The sequence below is a fragment of the Cupressus sempervirens genome, chromosome 3, assembly GCF_028749045.1.
Source record: "Cupressus sempervirens isolate cs-2001-9-10 chromosome 3, ASM2874904v1, whole genome shotgun sequence".
Classification (NCBI taxonomy): domain Eukaryota; kingdom Viridiplantae; phylum Streptophyta; class Pinopsida; order Cupressales; family Cupressaceae; genus Cupressus; species Cupressus sempervirens.
The window spans coordinates 194415525-194434112 of record NC_143120.1 but is presented as its reverse complement, the minus strand read 5'-3'; the positions used below and the strand labels follow the sequence as shown (position 1 = coordinate 194434112).

The 18588-nt window shown below is 39.2% G+C and overlaps 1 protein-coding gene across 1 annotated transcript in view; it reads right to left on the bottom strand.

Moving 5' to 3' along the window:
- The window catches only part of LOC149565476 (tRNA/rRNA methyltransferase (SpoU) family protein), a 121220-nt gene that overhangs the window by 81230 nt on the left and 21402 nt on the right, over positions 1 to 18588 (bottom strand). The window contains exon 2 of the mRNA XM_089819014.1: positions 8380 to 8674. Within this exon, the coding sequence (XP_089675140.1) occupies positions 8380 to 8674 (295 nt within the window). The remainder of the gene's footprint in view (positions 1 to 8379; positions 8675 to 18588) is intronic.

The window sequence follows — 18588 nt, the reverse complement described above, 5'->3', positions numbered from 1 at the left end:
AATTAGTTATTCTTTTTGGGAGACAGCTATTTCGAGATGATTTTCTGGAAGAGTTATTCAGAGATGTTCTATTTTTTAAATGACCTTCTGGAAGACCTGTTTGATATAGCCTATGCTCTTATTGAAAGTCTATTTTGAAGATTTCTTGATTGGTACATTTATGAATGATTTGATACTTCAAGCTTGCAAAATTTGCAACAGAACTACTCTTAGCATAGGGACTATAGCTGCTTTACATTTTAATTGTCATATACAACATTCTGGATACTTTTTAAAAGTTTTTGGCTCTGAGATTTAATGGAATTGGAATTTTATACCTACTCGCTGTTGAAATTTTTATGTGAGCTCACTTATGCTCTTGTGATTTTGTGAGTTGGTATTTGTATGGTATTTATTGCAGATTTTGGATTGTTAAATTTACTGCTTTAGGATTTATGGCCTTTCATAAAAATCTTTGTAGTCAACCCCTAATATCTTTTTTGTTTTCAAGTCAAGCTTGGACTCGAACTCTATTTTCTAGTCTCTACTTTTAGTTGGAAAGAGTGAATGTTAAATAGCTATTTAGAATGTTCGCTTTTGAAATAAAAGACAAAAAAACCTATCATCTTGAATAGAAGTGCTGATGATCTTTGTGCCCTTACTCAAGAACTAAAAAGATGGGCAAAACTTAGTATTTTTACAATGCATGCCCATAAACAAAAGATTACGTATTGTAATAAACTAGACATTATTTCTTTAGGTTTTACACATTAGTTTAATTTAGGTTAAAAGGTAGCTTTCCCTTCTATCTTGCATAAAACAATTATTAGTACTATCTTGCTAACATGGCTTACTAAACTCACTCTTCATGAATCTTAGGTACAACATATATACTTCAAGTGATCTATTTATCAAGCTAAGATGTTTCTTCACACTATTTTCAAGTGAAGTTTAGGTGATTGCTTTATTGACTATCCTCGTAATCAAGGTCACAAATTTGTAATCAAAATATTTTTGAACTTCCACTATTTGTCAAATGGTCTACCATTTTTGTTTACCGTACTGGGTAAAGAAATCAATGCATATAGGCAATAGATAAAAACAGCAGAACTTCTATTATTCACATATGGCAAGACATTACAGTATGCTTATGATGATGATTTACAATGACCCAAGAGGATGTATAAATACTTTCCGAAGAACCTTCCCGAAGGGGTCCGTCGGCTACATGACAATTACCGAAGGGCCCATCGTCTACATAACAAGAACCTTCCCAAAGGGACCCGTCAGCTACATAACAAGAACCTTCCCGAAGGGACCCGTCGGCTACATAACAAGAACCTTCCCGAAGGAACCCATTGGCTACACAACATCTACCAACGACATACATCCTGTCGGCTACACAATATTTACCTACGAAATCATCCCCCCCAAAAGAAAAAGTCGTCTCTGAACGACAATCACAAAATATCTGAGACAATTAACAAACAAAATACATTAACTGACTAACTACAACAAGATAAATCTGCTTTTGTCACACCACTTTCACATTTGTCCCGTGCCTACACCAAACTAGTCTCTAAACCACGTTGCATCTGTAGCCTCTGCTAACACAATACTGTCTCCTTAATCAAGCTGACATTGATAGCCACCTGTGTTGCTTTCTCTGCTTCCAACTCCTGGGTACCCTGAGCCAAGTGTCGTTGTACTGCCTCCAACTAGATGATCAGCTCCTCCTGAGCTCTCTATGCATCCACCATGACAACCTCATGTCCAACACCTACTCCAAGTGCCTCTGGTACACAGACACTTCATACCTGCAGCAACTCCAAGTTTCATCAATTGATCACACTTCCCACGATTGATAACAGCAACGACTGGGGGTCTAGCGGGCATCGCCCTCACAGGGTTGAGGGGCAGCGCCCCTTGCCGCCAAGACATCAGCACTCCGAAACCCATAGAAAATTGCATGGAACACACTATTTTTGTGATTTTCAGCTGATCCCACACTGTTTCTGACAACCGCTTATGTCTACCCTTCCGTTTGGCATCATGTGTTACTCATTCCAAACTGTTTCAATCTATCATCGTTTTTTTTTTTTTTTTTTTTGCTCCTCTCTTCTCTAACTGCTTCCTTCTACCCTTCTCTTCTGACTACTAGATCCTTTCCTAAAATCTGTACAGTAATCTGTGATCTTTAAATCTCAAACACTTGACTCCTCAAATCCGTACACCAGCTCCTTAAGCCTTCCAAAAAAAAAAAATCTCTTATTGCCTACAAAGTCTGTATGGCAGCAATGAACAACTTAAACCTCCAAAGTCGTACAAGGAATCAGTATTTAATTTAAACTTGAAAATCCGTTCCAAATATCCTTTAAAATTCATATAGAACTTCAATCTCCAAATCCATATGCCATAATGCATACAGGGAACCCATACACCATCTTATTTATTTTGCTAAAGTTCGTACTACAATTTGTTTCCGAATCTCGTACGGCCAACTTGCTCTAAATTCTGTATGCCAAAAGCATTAAGGTGATCCAAAAAACCGTACGACCAAAGCACTTATAGAATCCGTACGCTGAAGTGGCCAACAGCTGCTAAAATCCGTATGGTGAAGGATATACTCAAAATCCGTACGGTGACACTCAAAAAATCCGTACATCATATTGTAAAAACCGTACAGGAGATTTTAGAATCCGTACGCTAGATTGGGGAATCCATTCGCCAAACTAGAATTTAATTTAACCCCAATTCGCACGCCAGCAATTTGAACAATTCCCAGAATCCGTGCGGTGCCCTTCAGAACACCTCAAATTGCTGTACGACTTAGAGCCATTGATTTAGAATCCGTATGCTATAGAAGAACATAAAATCTGTACGGGTTACAATCTCTTGCTGGGAGTTCAATTTTAAATCCGTACACTGCATCAATGAATGAACTTTTAAAGCCGTAAGGTTCAGGGAACTTAAAAAGCCGTACGGTGACTCTTTTGACCCTTTTTTTTTTAATTAACTCTGTCCTTACTTATCTTACATATGTACAATATTTGCATCTATACAGTATTTACAGTCATTCTTTTCTCAGTTGTTCGTCCACGAAGGTGCATTATTCCTTTCATGGTAGATATTCAACTTTGACCTATTCACTGCGTTGGCCATTTCCTTTCCGTCTAGCATCCATAGTTTTATTGCTTCGTTATCACCCACTTCCCGAATCTGGTACGGCCCAACCCATTTCACTTGAAACTTGCCTGGTTTGATCTCGTTCCGTCCGTCATACGTCAACACCAACTGTCCAGGTTGGAACTTGTTCAATTTTAGGTGTCTATCATGCCATGTTTTGCGCCTGTTCTATGTCACGTCCGTGGCCCATTGTGCCTACAATCGTCGCTCATCCAGTTTATTCAAGTTACACAATCTCTCCCTCATGTTTTCCATATCGCGCAGTTTGTTCTCAAAACTCGATACCATGAATTTCGTCGTTTGCCACTCCTTGCCATCCATAATTGTATTCTTGATTTTAGAATCTTCACTCCGTACTACTATAGCTTTTATTAGACCCTTCCTCTTTGTTTCCTGTGTAGACCGTATGATGTGTCTTTCGTGTTGCTAGCACCTTTCTGTTATATCCGTTGTTCAATGTAACATTTTCTTTCTGTGCAATCGTACGGTGGGATCTTTCCTTCCTTTCGGTCCGTATTGTATATTCTTCCCCTCATCTTTAGCCGTAACCGCCTTTCCTTCTTCCGCTTCTCTGTATTCCATTGGACATTCATTTTCTTCTTCTTTCTCACCTTCGTCCACCCTTAACATATTACAGCTCCAAAAGAGTTTGTAGTCCTCTATCTGCCAGTGGTAAAGACCGTTGACAAAATCCAAATCGTCGTCTCCTTCCAACCGTAGGACTCCCTCCTTATCTGGTTCCATACACTGCCTCCCTTCATCCTCTTCTTCGAAATCTGATGACAACGCTTCTTCCCTGACCATCTAGGTGTGTAAATCAATGACATATTTCCACCCTTTGCTTTCAAGTGATAGAGTATTTTTCTTCCAGTCATGCTTAACTCTGGCTTGTATCAGCCACCCCCGGCCCAGAATGGCATCGTACCCTTTCCTCTTCAGCGGGATCACGACGAAATCAAGCAAGAATGGTTGTGTTCCAATCGTCACTGGTTGTGCTGTCAGGACTCCCAAGGGTTTGATTCCGTATTGGTCGGCTGTTAGCAACTGGAATGTAGGTGGCCATAACGTTGGCTGTCCCAACCTTTTCCAAGTATCATCTAGGTAACACATTGACACCAGACCCTCCCTCCACAATCGTGTCCATCAAAACAGTCCCAAGAATTCCCATTTCGACGACTGTCGGATGTCTTCTAGATGATAGGGCTAGCAGCATTGGATCCTCTGCACTTGCACCACTTTCCTTCTCCCTTTTGTCTGTTGTACTTGCTCCACTTTCTTGCTCACTTCCATGTTCTCTTGGTAGTTTAGCAATGGGAACGATGTTTGTGAGTGTCGATCGGAGCTAAGGCATTGTGAGCAGCAAATCATTTATCTTGACTAGTACTTCGGTTTGTAATATCTACCGTATGATGTTTTGTTCCACGCAGTTCCTTGCTGAGGTACCGGCAATGTCCTTCAGGTGTGCTTTCCCTGCCTGCGTTGCCTTCTAAATCTCTACTCGCGCTTTCTCCAGTCTCTTCTTTTCTTCTGTCGCGTCGGGGTACAATTTTGCTTGCTTCCGTGTGATAGCCAGAACCTCCTCTTTGTTCGTCCCGACAGTGATCAAATTTACTCCTGACTTCAGGCACTTGGCATCTTCATGATCGCCGGGTCTGCACCATCTGCACAATAATTTTGGTCCGCTTGCTATTGTACAATCTCGGGCAAAGTGGCCCCACAAATTACATGTGCGGCATTGAACTATAGGTCGATCGTTCACATCATTTTGAATTCGACTCCTGCTGCCATTATTGTTGTTGTTGTTTTGACTTCGCTGATTATTTTTGTATCCTCCCGACATGGCACCCTCCATACAAGTGTTCCCGCTTCCTCCTAACACGGACGCCTCCTATGTCAGGAACACTTGTTGCAGTGCTCTTGTTTTTAGGTTGAAAGGGCATTCCTTTGTCGAATGTCCCATGATCTGGCAAATCTCGCAAAATTGGTCTTTCGAGCAGGATCCCTTCGTATGGCCTTTCTTGCACTCGGTGCACCACAGCTCGTTTCCCTTGGTCTCCTTCTGCATGTTCTTGAATTCTTTCATCATCCGAATCATATCCTTCTAGAGGGTGCGGACCTTCTTGCTGCCTTTTTCGTCATCACTGCTCTCCCCTTCTGAAGATGTATCGTCACTTGAATTAGATGAGCTACTCTTCTTCTTCTTTTTCGTCTTCTATTCACTTTCTAGGTTCATTGCCCGATTGTACGCTTCAGTGTATGACGATGGCGGCACGATCTTCATCTTTTTTCGCAACTTCGAATGTAGGCCTTCAATGAACCATCTTTTCTATAGTCCATCAACCGGCTTATTCTCTATTTTATTGATCAAGTCCTTCAACTTGCTGGCATAGACTCAAATTGTTTCATTCTTCCCCTGTTTTGTGTTGTATATCTTCGCTATTATTTCGTTGTCGTCGTGCAACAGTTGAAATTCCGCAATAAACTCCTTCTTAAGGTTGTCCCAAGTTGTTAATTTCTGGGGATTTGTATCGGCGAACCAATCAATTGCAACACCTCGTAGGGTGGCCGGAAACTGCCAGACCCATTCGTCTGTCTGTTATGCCATTCTCCAAATCGTTTCACATGTTTTACAATGTCGGATCAGATCGGCTGCTCCATCACCATCGAATTTTGGTAACTTTTGCTTTGGTCCTACCATTACTATTCGAAGTTGAGGAGTTTGTTGTGTACCTGCGTTGTTTTGCACTCCCGCGCTATTTTGGACTCCCGCGTTGTTTTGCACTCCTACGCTGTTCTGTACACCCGCACTGTTTTGCACACCCGCGCTGCTCTCGACAATCGTGCTATTTGGTGAAGAAGGGTTTTCGTCAACTGAAGCTGTCCGTTCCGGAAGTGTATCTCGAACAAAGAGTTCACTCCACGCTCGTGCTCCCTCGACACTCCAAGTCGTGCGAGTTAATCCTCTTCTGTCTAGATTCTCTTCCCTCAGTGTATGCAAGTTCAGAAACTCCTCCCTTGCTTCTTCCACCAATTCCACCCGCTGTCGAGTCTCCAACAATTCTTCCATGCTACGGTGTTCGTCAGTAATTTGCTGAAACCTTCGTCTGCGTTCGGCCTATTGTGCCAAAATTTTCCTACGAAGTGCATATTTCATCCTTTTCCTTTAGCTTATTCTTATTCTTGTTCAACTGATTCGGCATTAGTCTTCGTCCGTCTACCTACGTACCAGGTCCATCAGGCAACGGTGCCAAATGTTTACCGTACTAAGTAAAGAAATCAATGCATACAAGCAATAGATAAAAAGAGCAGAACTCCTATTATTTGCATATGTCAAGACATTACATTATGCTTCTGATGATGATTTACAATGACCCAAGAGGGTGTATAAATACTTTCTGAAGAACCTTCCCGAAGGGGTCCGTCGGCTACATGACAATTACCTAAGGGCCCATCGGCTACCTAACAAGAACCTTCCCTAAGGGACCCATTGGCTAGATAACAAGAACCTTCCTAAAGGGACCCGTCGGCTACATAACAAGAACCTTCCCGAAGGGACCCATCGGCTACACAATATCTACTAACGACATACATCCTGTCAACTACACAATATTTACCTACGAAAATTTTCACTTCATAATCAACCTTGTTTGTAACCACCGTTGCATTCCCATTATCAGCATTAATAATGACAATATTGTTAATCTTGTTTAGTTTATTTGCGGTCATCCACTCATCTTAGGAATGTTGTGCTTAGGTTATTCAGCACACTCCACAACACGGTCTCATCTCTTCCACCATTTTAATCAATAAAAAAACTGATTATATTATCTATCAAACATAAAGTCCTCCTTAGGGATATGTCTAGAAGTGATCGAAAAACCTACACATCTCTAAAATACTGAAATGGGCCCTATCAAAGGCATGGTCTGAAAAGTTGACCACAAACTTAGTTTCGCAATCTCCTATTTTATGGAGGGATACTACACCATCTACTTTCTCTTTACCACGGTGTATTAAGTTTTTCAAAGGAGGGCCATTATCGTCCACTAGTGAAATCAGCAATCTGTGAAGTCTCCAAGCTGGAGGTAGAAAGAGAAGAGAAACTAATATCATTGCTCTTATTATTAGTCAAATCCTCACTTACTTCAACCATCTTGGGGACCATGAAAATTGAATCAAAATATAGTAAACCTAAAGTTCTTAACACAAACCCCAAGGGGGACTAGTCCACCAAAAATGTTTATACAGCCCTTGTCCCCAACCAAACTATCTCCAAGCCCAACAACCAGTAGAAAGAGAAAAGAAACCAATACAATTGCCCTTATTATCAATCAGATTCTTACTTACTTCAATCATCTTGGAACCATAACGATTGAATCAAAATATAGTAAACCTAAAGTTCTAAACACAAACCCCAAGGGGAACTAGTCCACCCAAAATGTTTATACAGCCCTTGTCCCCAACCAAACTATCCCCAAGCCCAACCACCAAAACACTAGATGAAGAATTACCATTAGCAGATCATGTATACAACTAGATTTATCTATATATGGAGTTCTAGTCTGCAATTATAAAGTATCTTATTCATCCCATCAATGGATTGTGCGATGTGATCCAAAATGTTGATGCAGAAATCTCCTCAATTGTCACCCAGAAAATTGTTTCCATTTCATACACTCTTTGCGACAGGTATAACTATAAACTCTTGTCCCTTATCTGGCCAAATTGTCTCTAAGGTTCTAGAGTTTTCATATGACCTGAAACCAACAATTTTTTTGGGAACCTACAATTCTTTGAATAGCATATGGTTTTCAGGAAGGATCTTTAACTACCAGTCACGCAGAAGGGTTCATATATTGTCCTTGGTTTTTGTGTCATCCATGTTATCTTGCTCTGGATTTGTTAATATATGGAAATTCTGCTAAAATTGATTCTGGATATCATTGAGATGTGCACTGCATTTGTCCACATCCCTAAACATAGGTATTAAAAGACACATTTCTGCCCTGACTATTGATAGGTTTGCTACATTTAGGAATATTGTATGCTCGATCAGTATAAAGGATTTAAGAAAAGAAGCATTCAAATTTATTTAAGGGAAAAACTCAAAAGGCATTTTCATGATTAAAAAACTATACATTGGCATAGACGGCTATGTTAAGAAAGAAAAAGAATAAAAGTGCCAGAAAGATGTAAGCAAACATGACAAGAGACCTGAATACCATCAAGTACAAGTAGACGATGTGGTAGTGAGCACCATCTTTGGAAACTTGACTGCATTGCCATAGAATCCATGTTCCAGAAGCTTTTAGGAAGCTTAATTACTCCAATGGCTTCAGTGGCCTCAATTGATTCTACCCCAGCTAGCTTCTGCATCACCAAAGGACTTACACGCACAATGCGCCTAGAAGGCCATACTAAGCCTTCTGGGACATCAGCACCATCTTGTATAAACAGATAGTCCAGTACAGCTTTGGCTTCCTTTGCTAGCAAAAATTCAGATATTTCCCTTAACAAAACAGACATCATCTTCTCAAAATATACTTCATTTATGCTTATTACATAGAAAACAAGTTGACCTCCAAATATATGAAAGTCTAACAGAAAAAAGTGTGAAAAAGTTCAGAGTAATGTGATAAGGTCAAACCAAATTAACTAAGATAATTTTTTTTGTAAAAAAAAAATGAAAAATGGAACATTCAATATCTCAAAAGCATAAGCAAAAAAAAGAATTCATTAAGTTATGCACGAATGAACACTCTTTTGAAAAAGCGCTGCGGTAGATCGGATCAAAATAGGCTGATAATAGTTGATTAGGAAATAGAATAATAAAGAAATAAATGAAATGAAATCATAGAATGCAGAGAAATCAATGCATATGCAAGAATTTACATGGGGGAAACCTCAGGACAAAACCCCACAAAAATATCTTTCTTAAAATTTAAAAACTTAAATGTGTGTCAACCAGAATTAAGAACATGGCTTTCCAGAATGTCTCCTCCACTTCTTCCAATGCCTTATGCAATATTATCAAATTTTCTTAAACATTTATCATCCAATAATGATTTTCCATACACAGAAATCCCTAAAATATAGGGCAGGATGCAATCATTTGTTACAATTTGGGGGGTTATATGTTTACATTAAGGTATATAATGATTAGTTAATCAAATATTATTTACTATTAAACTGTTAATTAATAATTAACCCAAATTATATGGTTATATATGCAAAGCTTATATATAAGGCCAAAATTTACATCATAATAGAGCCTTATTGAAATTTCTAAAATGCTTGATAAGTGTGATCCCCTAAAAAGTATTATGTTCTAACACACTACAAGATTCATAAAACTACAAACTAATATTTCACCTTTTAACTATGCAGAGATAAACAGTAAAATTGATTTTTCAAAAATTATTTCTCTTTATAAAAAAAAAACCCACCTCCTTATATTTTACTAATTTGAAACCTTCTCCATGTCATAAGCTAACACAAAAGAGTAGAAAGTGCCAGAAATGAAAGCAAAGCATCCAATATAAAAACACAGAATTCATAGCATAAAACAAACTAATCCTTGTAGATGAACAAGAGAGAACTAGTCTAACAAAACTTGTAGAAAGATAAGATTGCTCTTTCAGACTTACTTTTTGTAAACAGGAAGGAGTTCTAGAAAGCTCTAAATCTTTGCTCTCCATTGTATGCATCTGTATTCCCAATCATGTTGTTTTCGTGTAATATCCCTGTCATTAAATAAAAACAAAAATAATAACTCTTCTTTGGGGTCCCAATTGATTTATGTATATCTCAGGCCCATCTTTAATTTTTTGTAGGTGTAGGTGTTTGCCATATCATATGTCGACACATGGTTTCTCCCTTGGGACTTTTCCTCCAACAAGGTATATATCTCTGCTGGGTTAGTTGTTGTAGGTATGCGATTTGGATCATTTTTATTGTACTGCAAATTCCTGTTGGAGTTCAATGTTGTTTGTCATTTCAAAAGTGAAAGACCTTCCCTACATGGCTATTACGATTTCAGTGGGATTCAACCCTCACCCTATTCCATTCTTTGTATTATTTGCTCAAATCTAGCAAATCAGAGCACTATCATTATTTGCAACTATAATCTCTATTCAGCTACCAATTGATGTTTTGTGCATGTTCAGTGTTTCATTCATCTTGCAACTCGAAGGCATTATCAATCTCTATGTTTGTGGCAATAGTGTTGATCAATTCTATAATAACCATTACAGTTCTCCTATTCACATCCGTATGACCCTTGCACTTGATCGTACAGTCACCCCTTGCACATTTCTCCTGTACGAACCGCAATCCATATGGCCACCTAACTTCCCACCATACACCTTAACCACACCTCTCTATCAACACTTCTCCTTGTATGGTTGCAACTCTGTATGCACATAGCATCTTCGTCTCCATACATTCTGTAACCAACCATTTCCCTGTACGGTCTCACTCAATCATTCCGTACGGGCCCTATAATACCGTACGACAATTCCTTGATTGCCTATACATCCCCTGCTACTCTATACAACCATTCACCCACACTTGTTCCCCTCACTTTGTACACCACCATTGCTCATATTGTGAACATGGACATGTAACTCCACAAGGGACATTACATTTTGTCTCATCACCTCATGTCACTATATGTTTGTCATCCTTGAGAACAAATTGTATAAACAATCCACTCCCTTGCAAATGTAGTTGTCCATGCTAGATATGTTGTGGGTTTAGAATGGCATCAAAACTTGCCAATAATATTATACCAAAGGTGTAAAATAAGGTAATGAACCCATCCCTGCATATCCTGATGCTTTTATTCAATTAGAAAAATATTCTCAATCTTGTATGTGACTTGTTTTTCTCTTGTCAATAGGAGATCTTTGGAGACCGTGACTAGAACTTGCCTTCAAGATAAACAAGGAGATCTGTGGCTAGGAGTCCATAGTATCAGAAACCTATCCAAACTTTCTAATAGATTTTTTGTCAATGAGCATATACTCATCAGATAGGTGCTTAGGTTTTTCATAACATCCTTTCATTCTCTCATTATTACGTACATCTTTCAGCCATGAATTTGGTTGAGCTCCACTCATACATCCAGGTCGAATTCCTTGGCTTGTCTATCTCTACTATGAAAATGAAACATAGCAAAGAAATTAGGAAAATTGAAGCAATACAAAAATCAAGGGGATGCATCTGCTAAAATTATATAATGTGTGTGGAATTAAGTACCCTCTTGGATGATCAATAAAGCTTTTCCTATCAAAGAAAAAAAGAGCAAAAAGTGTGCCCTCACTATTATTGAATATGTTCATGAAATAAATTCATGCTCTCAAATTTCATGGTCCACAAGCCTACAAACAGACAGTCTATATCCTTCCATGTCATTATTTATCGGCATATTTAAAGTCAAAGATCTAGAGCCACCGCTCTGGACATTCTAATGACTGGGGCTGCCTCCAAATGTCTTCTACATTGACCTGTAAATACTTACAAACACAACTGATCATCATCGACATCTGCATCATAATCCCACATCCCATGTAGCATTCCACCTATTGTTGCAATAAAAAATGAGGATTGAGGTAAATATGAACCAAATCTTAGCCTTTCAAGAGCCTAGGAAATTTTGTTTCACATATTTTATAAGTGAATGGTAGCTCCAATTTCACTTACATGAAGATGAACTAGTCTACTGCAATGTGTAATGACTATGTTATGGATGATATTTTAAACTAGCAATTTTTGGCAAAAGAAATAATAGATTCAGTATTAGTTGAACATTTACATTGGTAACCTACAAATGCATGTTGATGTGACTAACTAGGCTATTATAGATAACGAACTTCAAGGTTGGGCCTATTATGAGGTAATTGGTAAATAATTGCTTGATATTAATAGAGACTAAAAGGTCAATTTATACAAAAGAATGAGACGATGTTTCCTTAGGAAACAATCATAAAGAATAGAAACATTCTATTCTAGAGAAAGCAAAAAACGAAAGCAAACTTAAAGCTTAATAGATATTTACAAGAGATAACCATTAACTAATAATAGACAACTTTATCTATTATTGTAATACCCTCCCTTGTCCTCTGAATTTCACAAACTTATCAGGACCAAGAGGCTTGGTGAGAATGTCTGCAGTCTAATCTGTAGTAGGAGCATATTCCAAATCTATAGTCCCGTCTTCAACCAGCTGTCGTATGTAATGACAGTGAACGTCCACATGCTTGGTTCGTTCATGGAAGACTGGATTTCGTGCTAACTTGATAACGCCTTCGTTATCAACAAACAAAGTAGTCGGACCTGCTGGTGACATCTGCATATCCCCAAGCATCCGACGAAGCCAAACAGCTTCACATCCTGCCTTAACAGTCCCTCTGTATTCGGTCTTGGTAGAAGAGAGAGAAACTGCCTACTGCTTCTTACTGGTCTATGTGATTGCACCGGATCCCAAACTGAACACATATCCAGATGTTGACTTTTTATCATCAACAGAGCCTACCCAATTTGAATCTGTGAACCCACTGAGTTTAGGATTAGAACTTCAAGAGTACAAGTCCATAATCTGAAGTGCCCTTCACATAATGAAGCACACATTTTGCTGCCATCCAATGATCAGCCTTAGGAGCTATCATAAAGCGTGAAATATAGCTGACTGCAAAGCTGATATCAAGCCTAGTAGCAGAGAGATAGATGAGGTTGCCTACTAGTTGCCTATATGTAGTATCATCAACGGAAGGAGAATTAGACTTTGTTGATAACTTGAGACCTTTCTCCATGGGTGTAGATGCAGGTTTGCAATCCTGCATTTGGAATTTGTCTAACACGGCCTTGGCATATTTGGACTAAGAGATGAATATACCAAAAGACTGTTGCCAAACTTCAACACCTAGGCAATAATGCATGAGCCCAAAGTCAGTCATATCAAAACACTAGCATAAATTTTGTTTCATTCCCTGAATCAAAGATGTCGAACTACCAGTGATGATCAGAGCATCCACATAAATAACCAGAAGGATGATGTCACTATCAGTAATCCTGATGTATAGATTTGAGTCTGAAGAACTCCTCTTAAAGCCTTGATCATTGAGGTACTTATCAATCTTTATGTACCATGACCGAGGGGCCTGCTTCAAGCCATAGAGAGCTTTTACCAATCTGAGAACCTGATGGTCTTTACCAGCAACCTTGAAACCAAGAGGCTACATCATGTAGACCTCTTCATGGAAATCACCATTCAGGAAAGCACTCCTGACATCCATCTAATGGACCTTCCAGCCAAACTAAGTTGCCATGGCTAGGACTAATCTGATGGTGCTCATCTTTGCAGTAGGAGCAAAAGTCTCCTCATAATCAATGCCCTGATGCTGAGAAAAGCCCTTCACCACTAAACGAGCTTTGTACTTATCCAAAGTACCATCTAATTTGTATTTGATTTTGTAGACCCATTTGCAGCCAATGGGTTTCTTCCCTAGTGGAAGATCAAAAAGGACCTAGGTGTTATTTTTCAATAGGCTCTGGTGTTCAAATGTCATGACCTGTTTCCACTCTGGGATTCCTTTAGCCTCAGAATATGTTTGAGGTTCAAACACATTGTGAATGTTGGCCATAAGAGCAAAGTTAACAGTATCTGTAGTTTTGCTCTTTTTTTGAGCAATTCTCCCATCAATGAGCTCATCATCACGAAAATCAGCAACTGTCTTAGCCCACCACTTAGGCCAGATAGGAGAATGACCAACAATAGTACTAGGACATGCTTGATCAGCGGGATCCTCATCAGAAGAACCTGGATCAAACTCAGGTGAAGCATCTACAAAGCGAGGTAATTCTGCAGGAGAAGCTAGAGGTGTCTGTACAGGTATCACTGGAATAACTGGAGCTGTAGGAGCTACTAGAGCCCTCCCATTAGGTGTACCTAATGGAAGTCGAACTCCCAAATCATGAGCCATCATAGGCTGGTTTGCTAGATCAAGAATAGGAGAAACTGGCATGAATGGTCCTCGCTGCTCATCAAAGACTACATCACGACTATAGATGAGATGAAATGTCTCAACATCGATCAGTCAGTAGGCTTTGTGAAGACTTCTATATCTAGCAAACATCAATTTCTAAATCTTAGCATCCAACTTGGTGCGTGAAGCATCAGGGATCCAAACAAAAGCAAGGGAGCCAAAAACCTTCAAGTGACTGATTTTGGGCTTGCGAACTGACCAGGCCTCTTCAGGAGTTTTACCTTTGACCGCCACTATGGATGACCAATTCAACAGTATGGGTGACCAGTTCAACAGATAAGCTGCATGGTTAACTGCTTCTACCCAAAACTAATTCGGAACATGTATGTTTTCGAGCATGGAACGAGCCATCTCGGTGATTGTCCTGTTCCGACGTTCAACTACACTGTTCTGTTGTGGAGTGTGGGGTGTGGTTAATTGGCGTTTGATGTCATGTGTATCCAAGAAGCTGGAGACAGCATAAGAACAAAATTCCCCCCCATTGTTTGATGTAAGAGTAATAAAAGATTTCCCAGACTCTTTCAACTAAAGGTTTGAACTTCTAAAATACAGGAAATGCATCTAATTTCTTTTTAAGCAAATACACCCACATTTTTCTACTAAATCATCAACAAACAACAGAAAATATCTGGACCCAAGAATAGAAGGAGTGACCATAGGGCCGCAAATATCGGCATGAACAAGCTGAAGTACCTGAGAAGCTTGCCATGAATCACCACTGGTGAAAGGTGTGCGATGTTGCTTCCTAGCCTGGCATGCGTCACAAACTCCAAGTTGTTGAGTCTGAATCTTTGGCAATCCAAGAACAAGCTCATCCCGAGCAAGCTGTGAGAGATAATGCACATTTAAGTGCCCATATTGTTGATGCCAAAGTGTGCTGATAGAAGATCACTGAGCAGCCTTAGCTGAGTCTTGAGAATCACCAAAATCAGTAAGTCTGAAAAGACCATGATCCTCAAGACCCAATGTAACACGACTTAGTCGCCCGACCAATGATGGTGCACTGATGTGAACTAAAGGTGACTGCTAAGTGTGGAGAATGTCACAACAACTAACTGACTGAGAGTAGATTTAGTTCCATCCCTAGAACATAGTACACATCAAGGACTATGAGATTCTTCCCAACAGACTGAATCTAAATGCTGCCTTTACCGACAACTGTGTACTCTTCTCCGCCACCAAAAATAATAGAGTCAGAATAAGGCTGGTAGTCAGTAAACCAGTTTCTGTGGTGAGTGAAATGACGAGATGCACCTGAATCAATGTATCAGGTAGATGACTTCACATGATCTGCAGGTCTTTTAGCCATGAAGGCGTAAAAGGCAGATTTTGCCTGCTCAATGTGCTCTATACTGTTCACTTTGGATTGCGACCCTGATTGCTTAGGCTGGGCAGCTAAGCGTTTCAGATATTCAACCTTCATGTGCCCAAACTTGTGGCAGTAGTTGCATTGAATGTTCTTCTTTCTAGAACCATCTGATGCTGGAGCAGAAGACTTCTGCTGAGATGGTTGCTTATCCTTCTGAAAGGATTTTGCAGCAAAGGCTTGCTCTGTGGAGGTGGAACTGGAGCTGCTACCGAACTGCTATTTCCACCAATCTTGCTAAAGCAGCAATGTGCAGAGATTAGTGAACTTCAAACCAACACCAGTAGATGTGATGTTGAGAGTCTCGATAAAATGCTCATAGGATTTTGGTAAACTCCGAAGAGTGATAACCACATATCCTCTTCCTCCATCTTGCGACCGATGGCAAGTAACATTCTTCGAGGCAAAAATACGGAAGACCCAGAAGAATCAAAGAGTGACCCAGAAGAGAGCTCGAAAAACCCAAAAGGAATATGTTGTCGGCTTCTGGATCCGTTGGCTTGAAAATCGAGGCACCCAGAAAAACGAACAACCCAGTTGAGCTCTCGAAAAACCCACCAAGAATCTATAATTAAAAATAAATAAAATTTTCGGATCCCAAAAATTAGGGTTTTGGGCAAAACCCTAGTCATCGACTTGGAAGGTCGATTCTGCAAAAAAAATGGCGGATTTTGGATAAAAGAACACCCAAAATAGGAAGATTTTGCTGGCAAAAAAAGTTGAGAGGGCTAGTTAGTCAAAAAACGACCCTATAGCAATGATCACGGCAGAAAAACCAATTGCTTTCAAGTGTTTTTCGGCTCAAAAAAAATACGTCGGTTTTGTTGCAAATTTTTTTTTTGTAAACTTTTTGTTGTCGAATCCGGCCACGAAACAAGGCATGAGCAATCACAAATCCAGCGAGCACAGAACCAAAGATGTGCAAGCCGCAAATCTCCCAAAAACGACGCCAAACAAACCCACGATTTTCCAAGTCCTCAGACCAAAAAAAAAATAGAAAAAAATGCATTTTGAAGTCGCAATTAGGGCAAACTGGTCTTCGATTTTTCCAGCAAGGATCTCAGAATAATTTTGAAAATTGGCTCTGATAATTTTGGAAAAGAAATTATATTTTCGAAAAAATTAACAAATATGCTCTGATACCATATTACAAGGTAATTGGTATATACTTGCTTGATATTAATAGAGACCAAAAGGTCAATTTATACAAAAGAATGAGACAATGTTTCCTTAGGAAACGATCATAAAGAATAGAAACGTTCCATTCTAGAGAAAGCAAAAAGCAAAAGCAAACTTATAGCTTAATAGATATTTACAAGAGATAACCATTAACTAATAATAGACGACTTTATCTATTATTGTAATAGGGCCTAGTACCAAGCTGGTCATAACATCAAAACCTAGTGATGAACATTTGTACAAAATATAAAGTAAATAGAAAACCAATCCCCTTGTGGGCTTCTAGAAGGGGCCTCTTCAATGCTGAATTGGTACATGCCATGGTTGTGACATATACAAAATAGCACAACATACTAGCTCTGTACTACGGCCAAACATCTATTAGATAAAGGTCTCATTCTATGACATTAAAAGTCTTGAGCCACTAAGTACCTTCCTAACTCAACTTGTATAATGTATCCAAGTACTCCCATGCACAGAAGTTTGGAACACATGACTTCTCAAGAGCACACTGAGTCAAGCCAATACATAGATGTCTATTAAATGAAATTATAATTTTGCATGTCCCCTTTCCAGAAATCTAATTAAAGGCTAAAATGGAATCAAGGAAATGTCATGGATTGAGGATCAAAGCTACTAGGAATTGGGGATGGGAGCTATTGCTTCACACATGCCAAGGAAATGTTAGGGGTCAAGGATCAGAGCTCCTAATTGACACATGCCATGGAAACGTTGAGGATCAAGCATCAAAGATGCTACATAAAATGTGCCAAAGTGGTAGACAGATGTGGGAAGCTCCAAAACTCTAACAGCACACAACAAAGTTTTCATCAAGGCTTGAGAATCAGGGATAGCGAAGAACAATTCCACCTGGTAAAATTATGAATTGGAATTTTGTAAAGCTTTTAGGGCTGCCCTGATATGTAACTTGTAAAATTCAAATTTGGGCCTTGACACCAATGTAAGGTTAGGCCAATTTGTTTTATGTTTCAAGTGTGCAAAATATAAAACTTGGAAAATGTTTTATTATATGATCGTCCATTATTACAACATTCTATCTTTTTGGACATTTGTGTTCAAGATTCTTATGTGGACAAAAACCCGAAGGAGATTGTGATCATTACATGAAAAATCATTTTGGAATCAAAGGACAAAACCCCTTTGATTCATGAGGTCATTCTCACTCAAGGATTGCGTTGGAGCTTCACAAACTTTCAAGAAAGTTCAATTGTTCAGTATGTGTATTGTGTTGTAGATTTGTGGTTGATGTAGTTGATGTGAAAGTCATCATAATAGTTCATCTTGCTGTAGAAATCAGAATTATATCAATATAACACTGTGGAAAATTTTTGGGTTATTTATGTAAGTTGTCTATGTTATTTTATTTGGTGCTATTTGATGTAATCTAGTGAAGATTATTATTTGTGTTTCCAAAATTATTATTATCTTTGAAAAAAAAATGAGTTGGGAGTTTACAAATCTAATGGAAAAAAGTAAAGTCCATTCAAGATTACTAGTAACATTACACCAAAGATACAAGGGGAGGTGTCCCTTGTCTCAAGACCCCCCATCCCTTTCCCCTCTCCATTTCAAGGATGGCAAGACATAAAGGAATTGTCCCCCCACCGTCCCCAATGGTAATAAAAATCTAGTAACGCCTACGAATGTTCCCTAGTCATTTTGGGGATGGCAATGCATCCCCTGCCCCCATCCCCTATTCATTTTGGAGAAGGCATGCCTAAAGTAAACATCTCCCCACCATCCCCAATTGCCTAAACATCTAGGAAATGCCCGAAAACATAGGACATTTGCGGATGACTAACCATCTCCAAA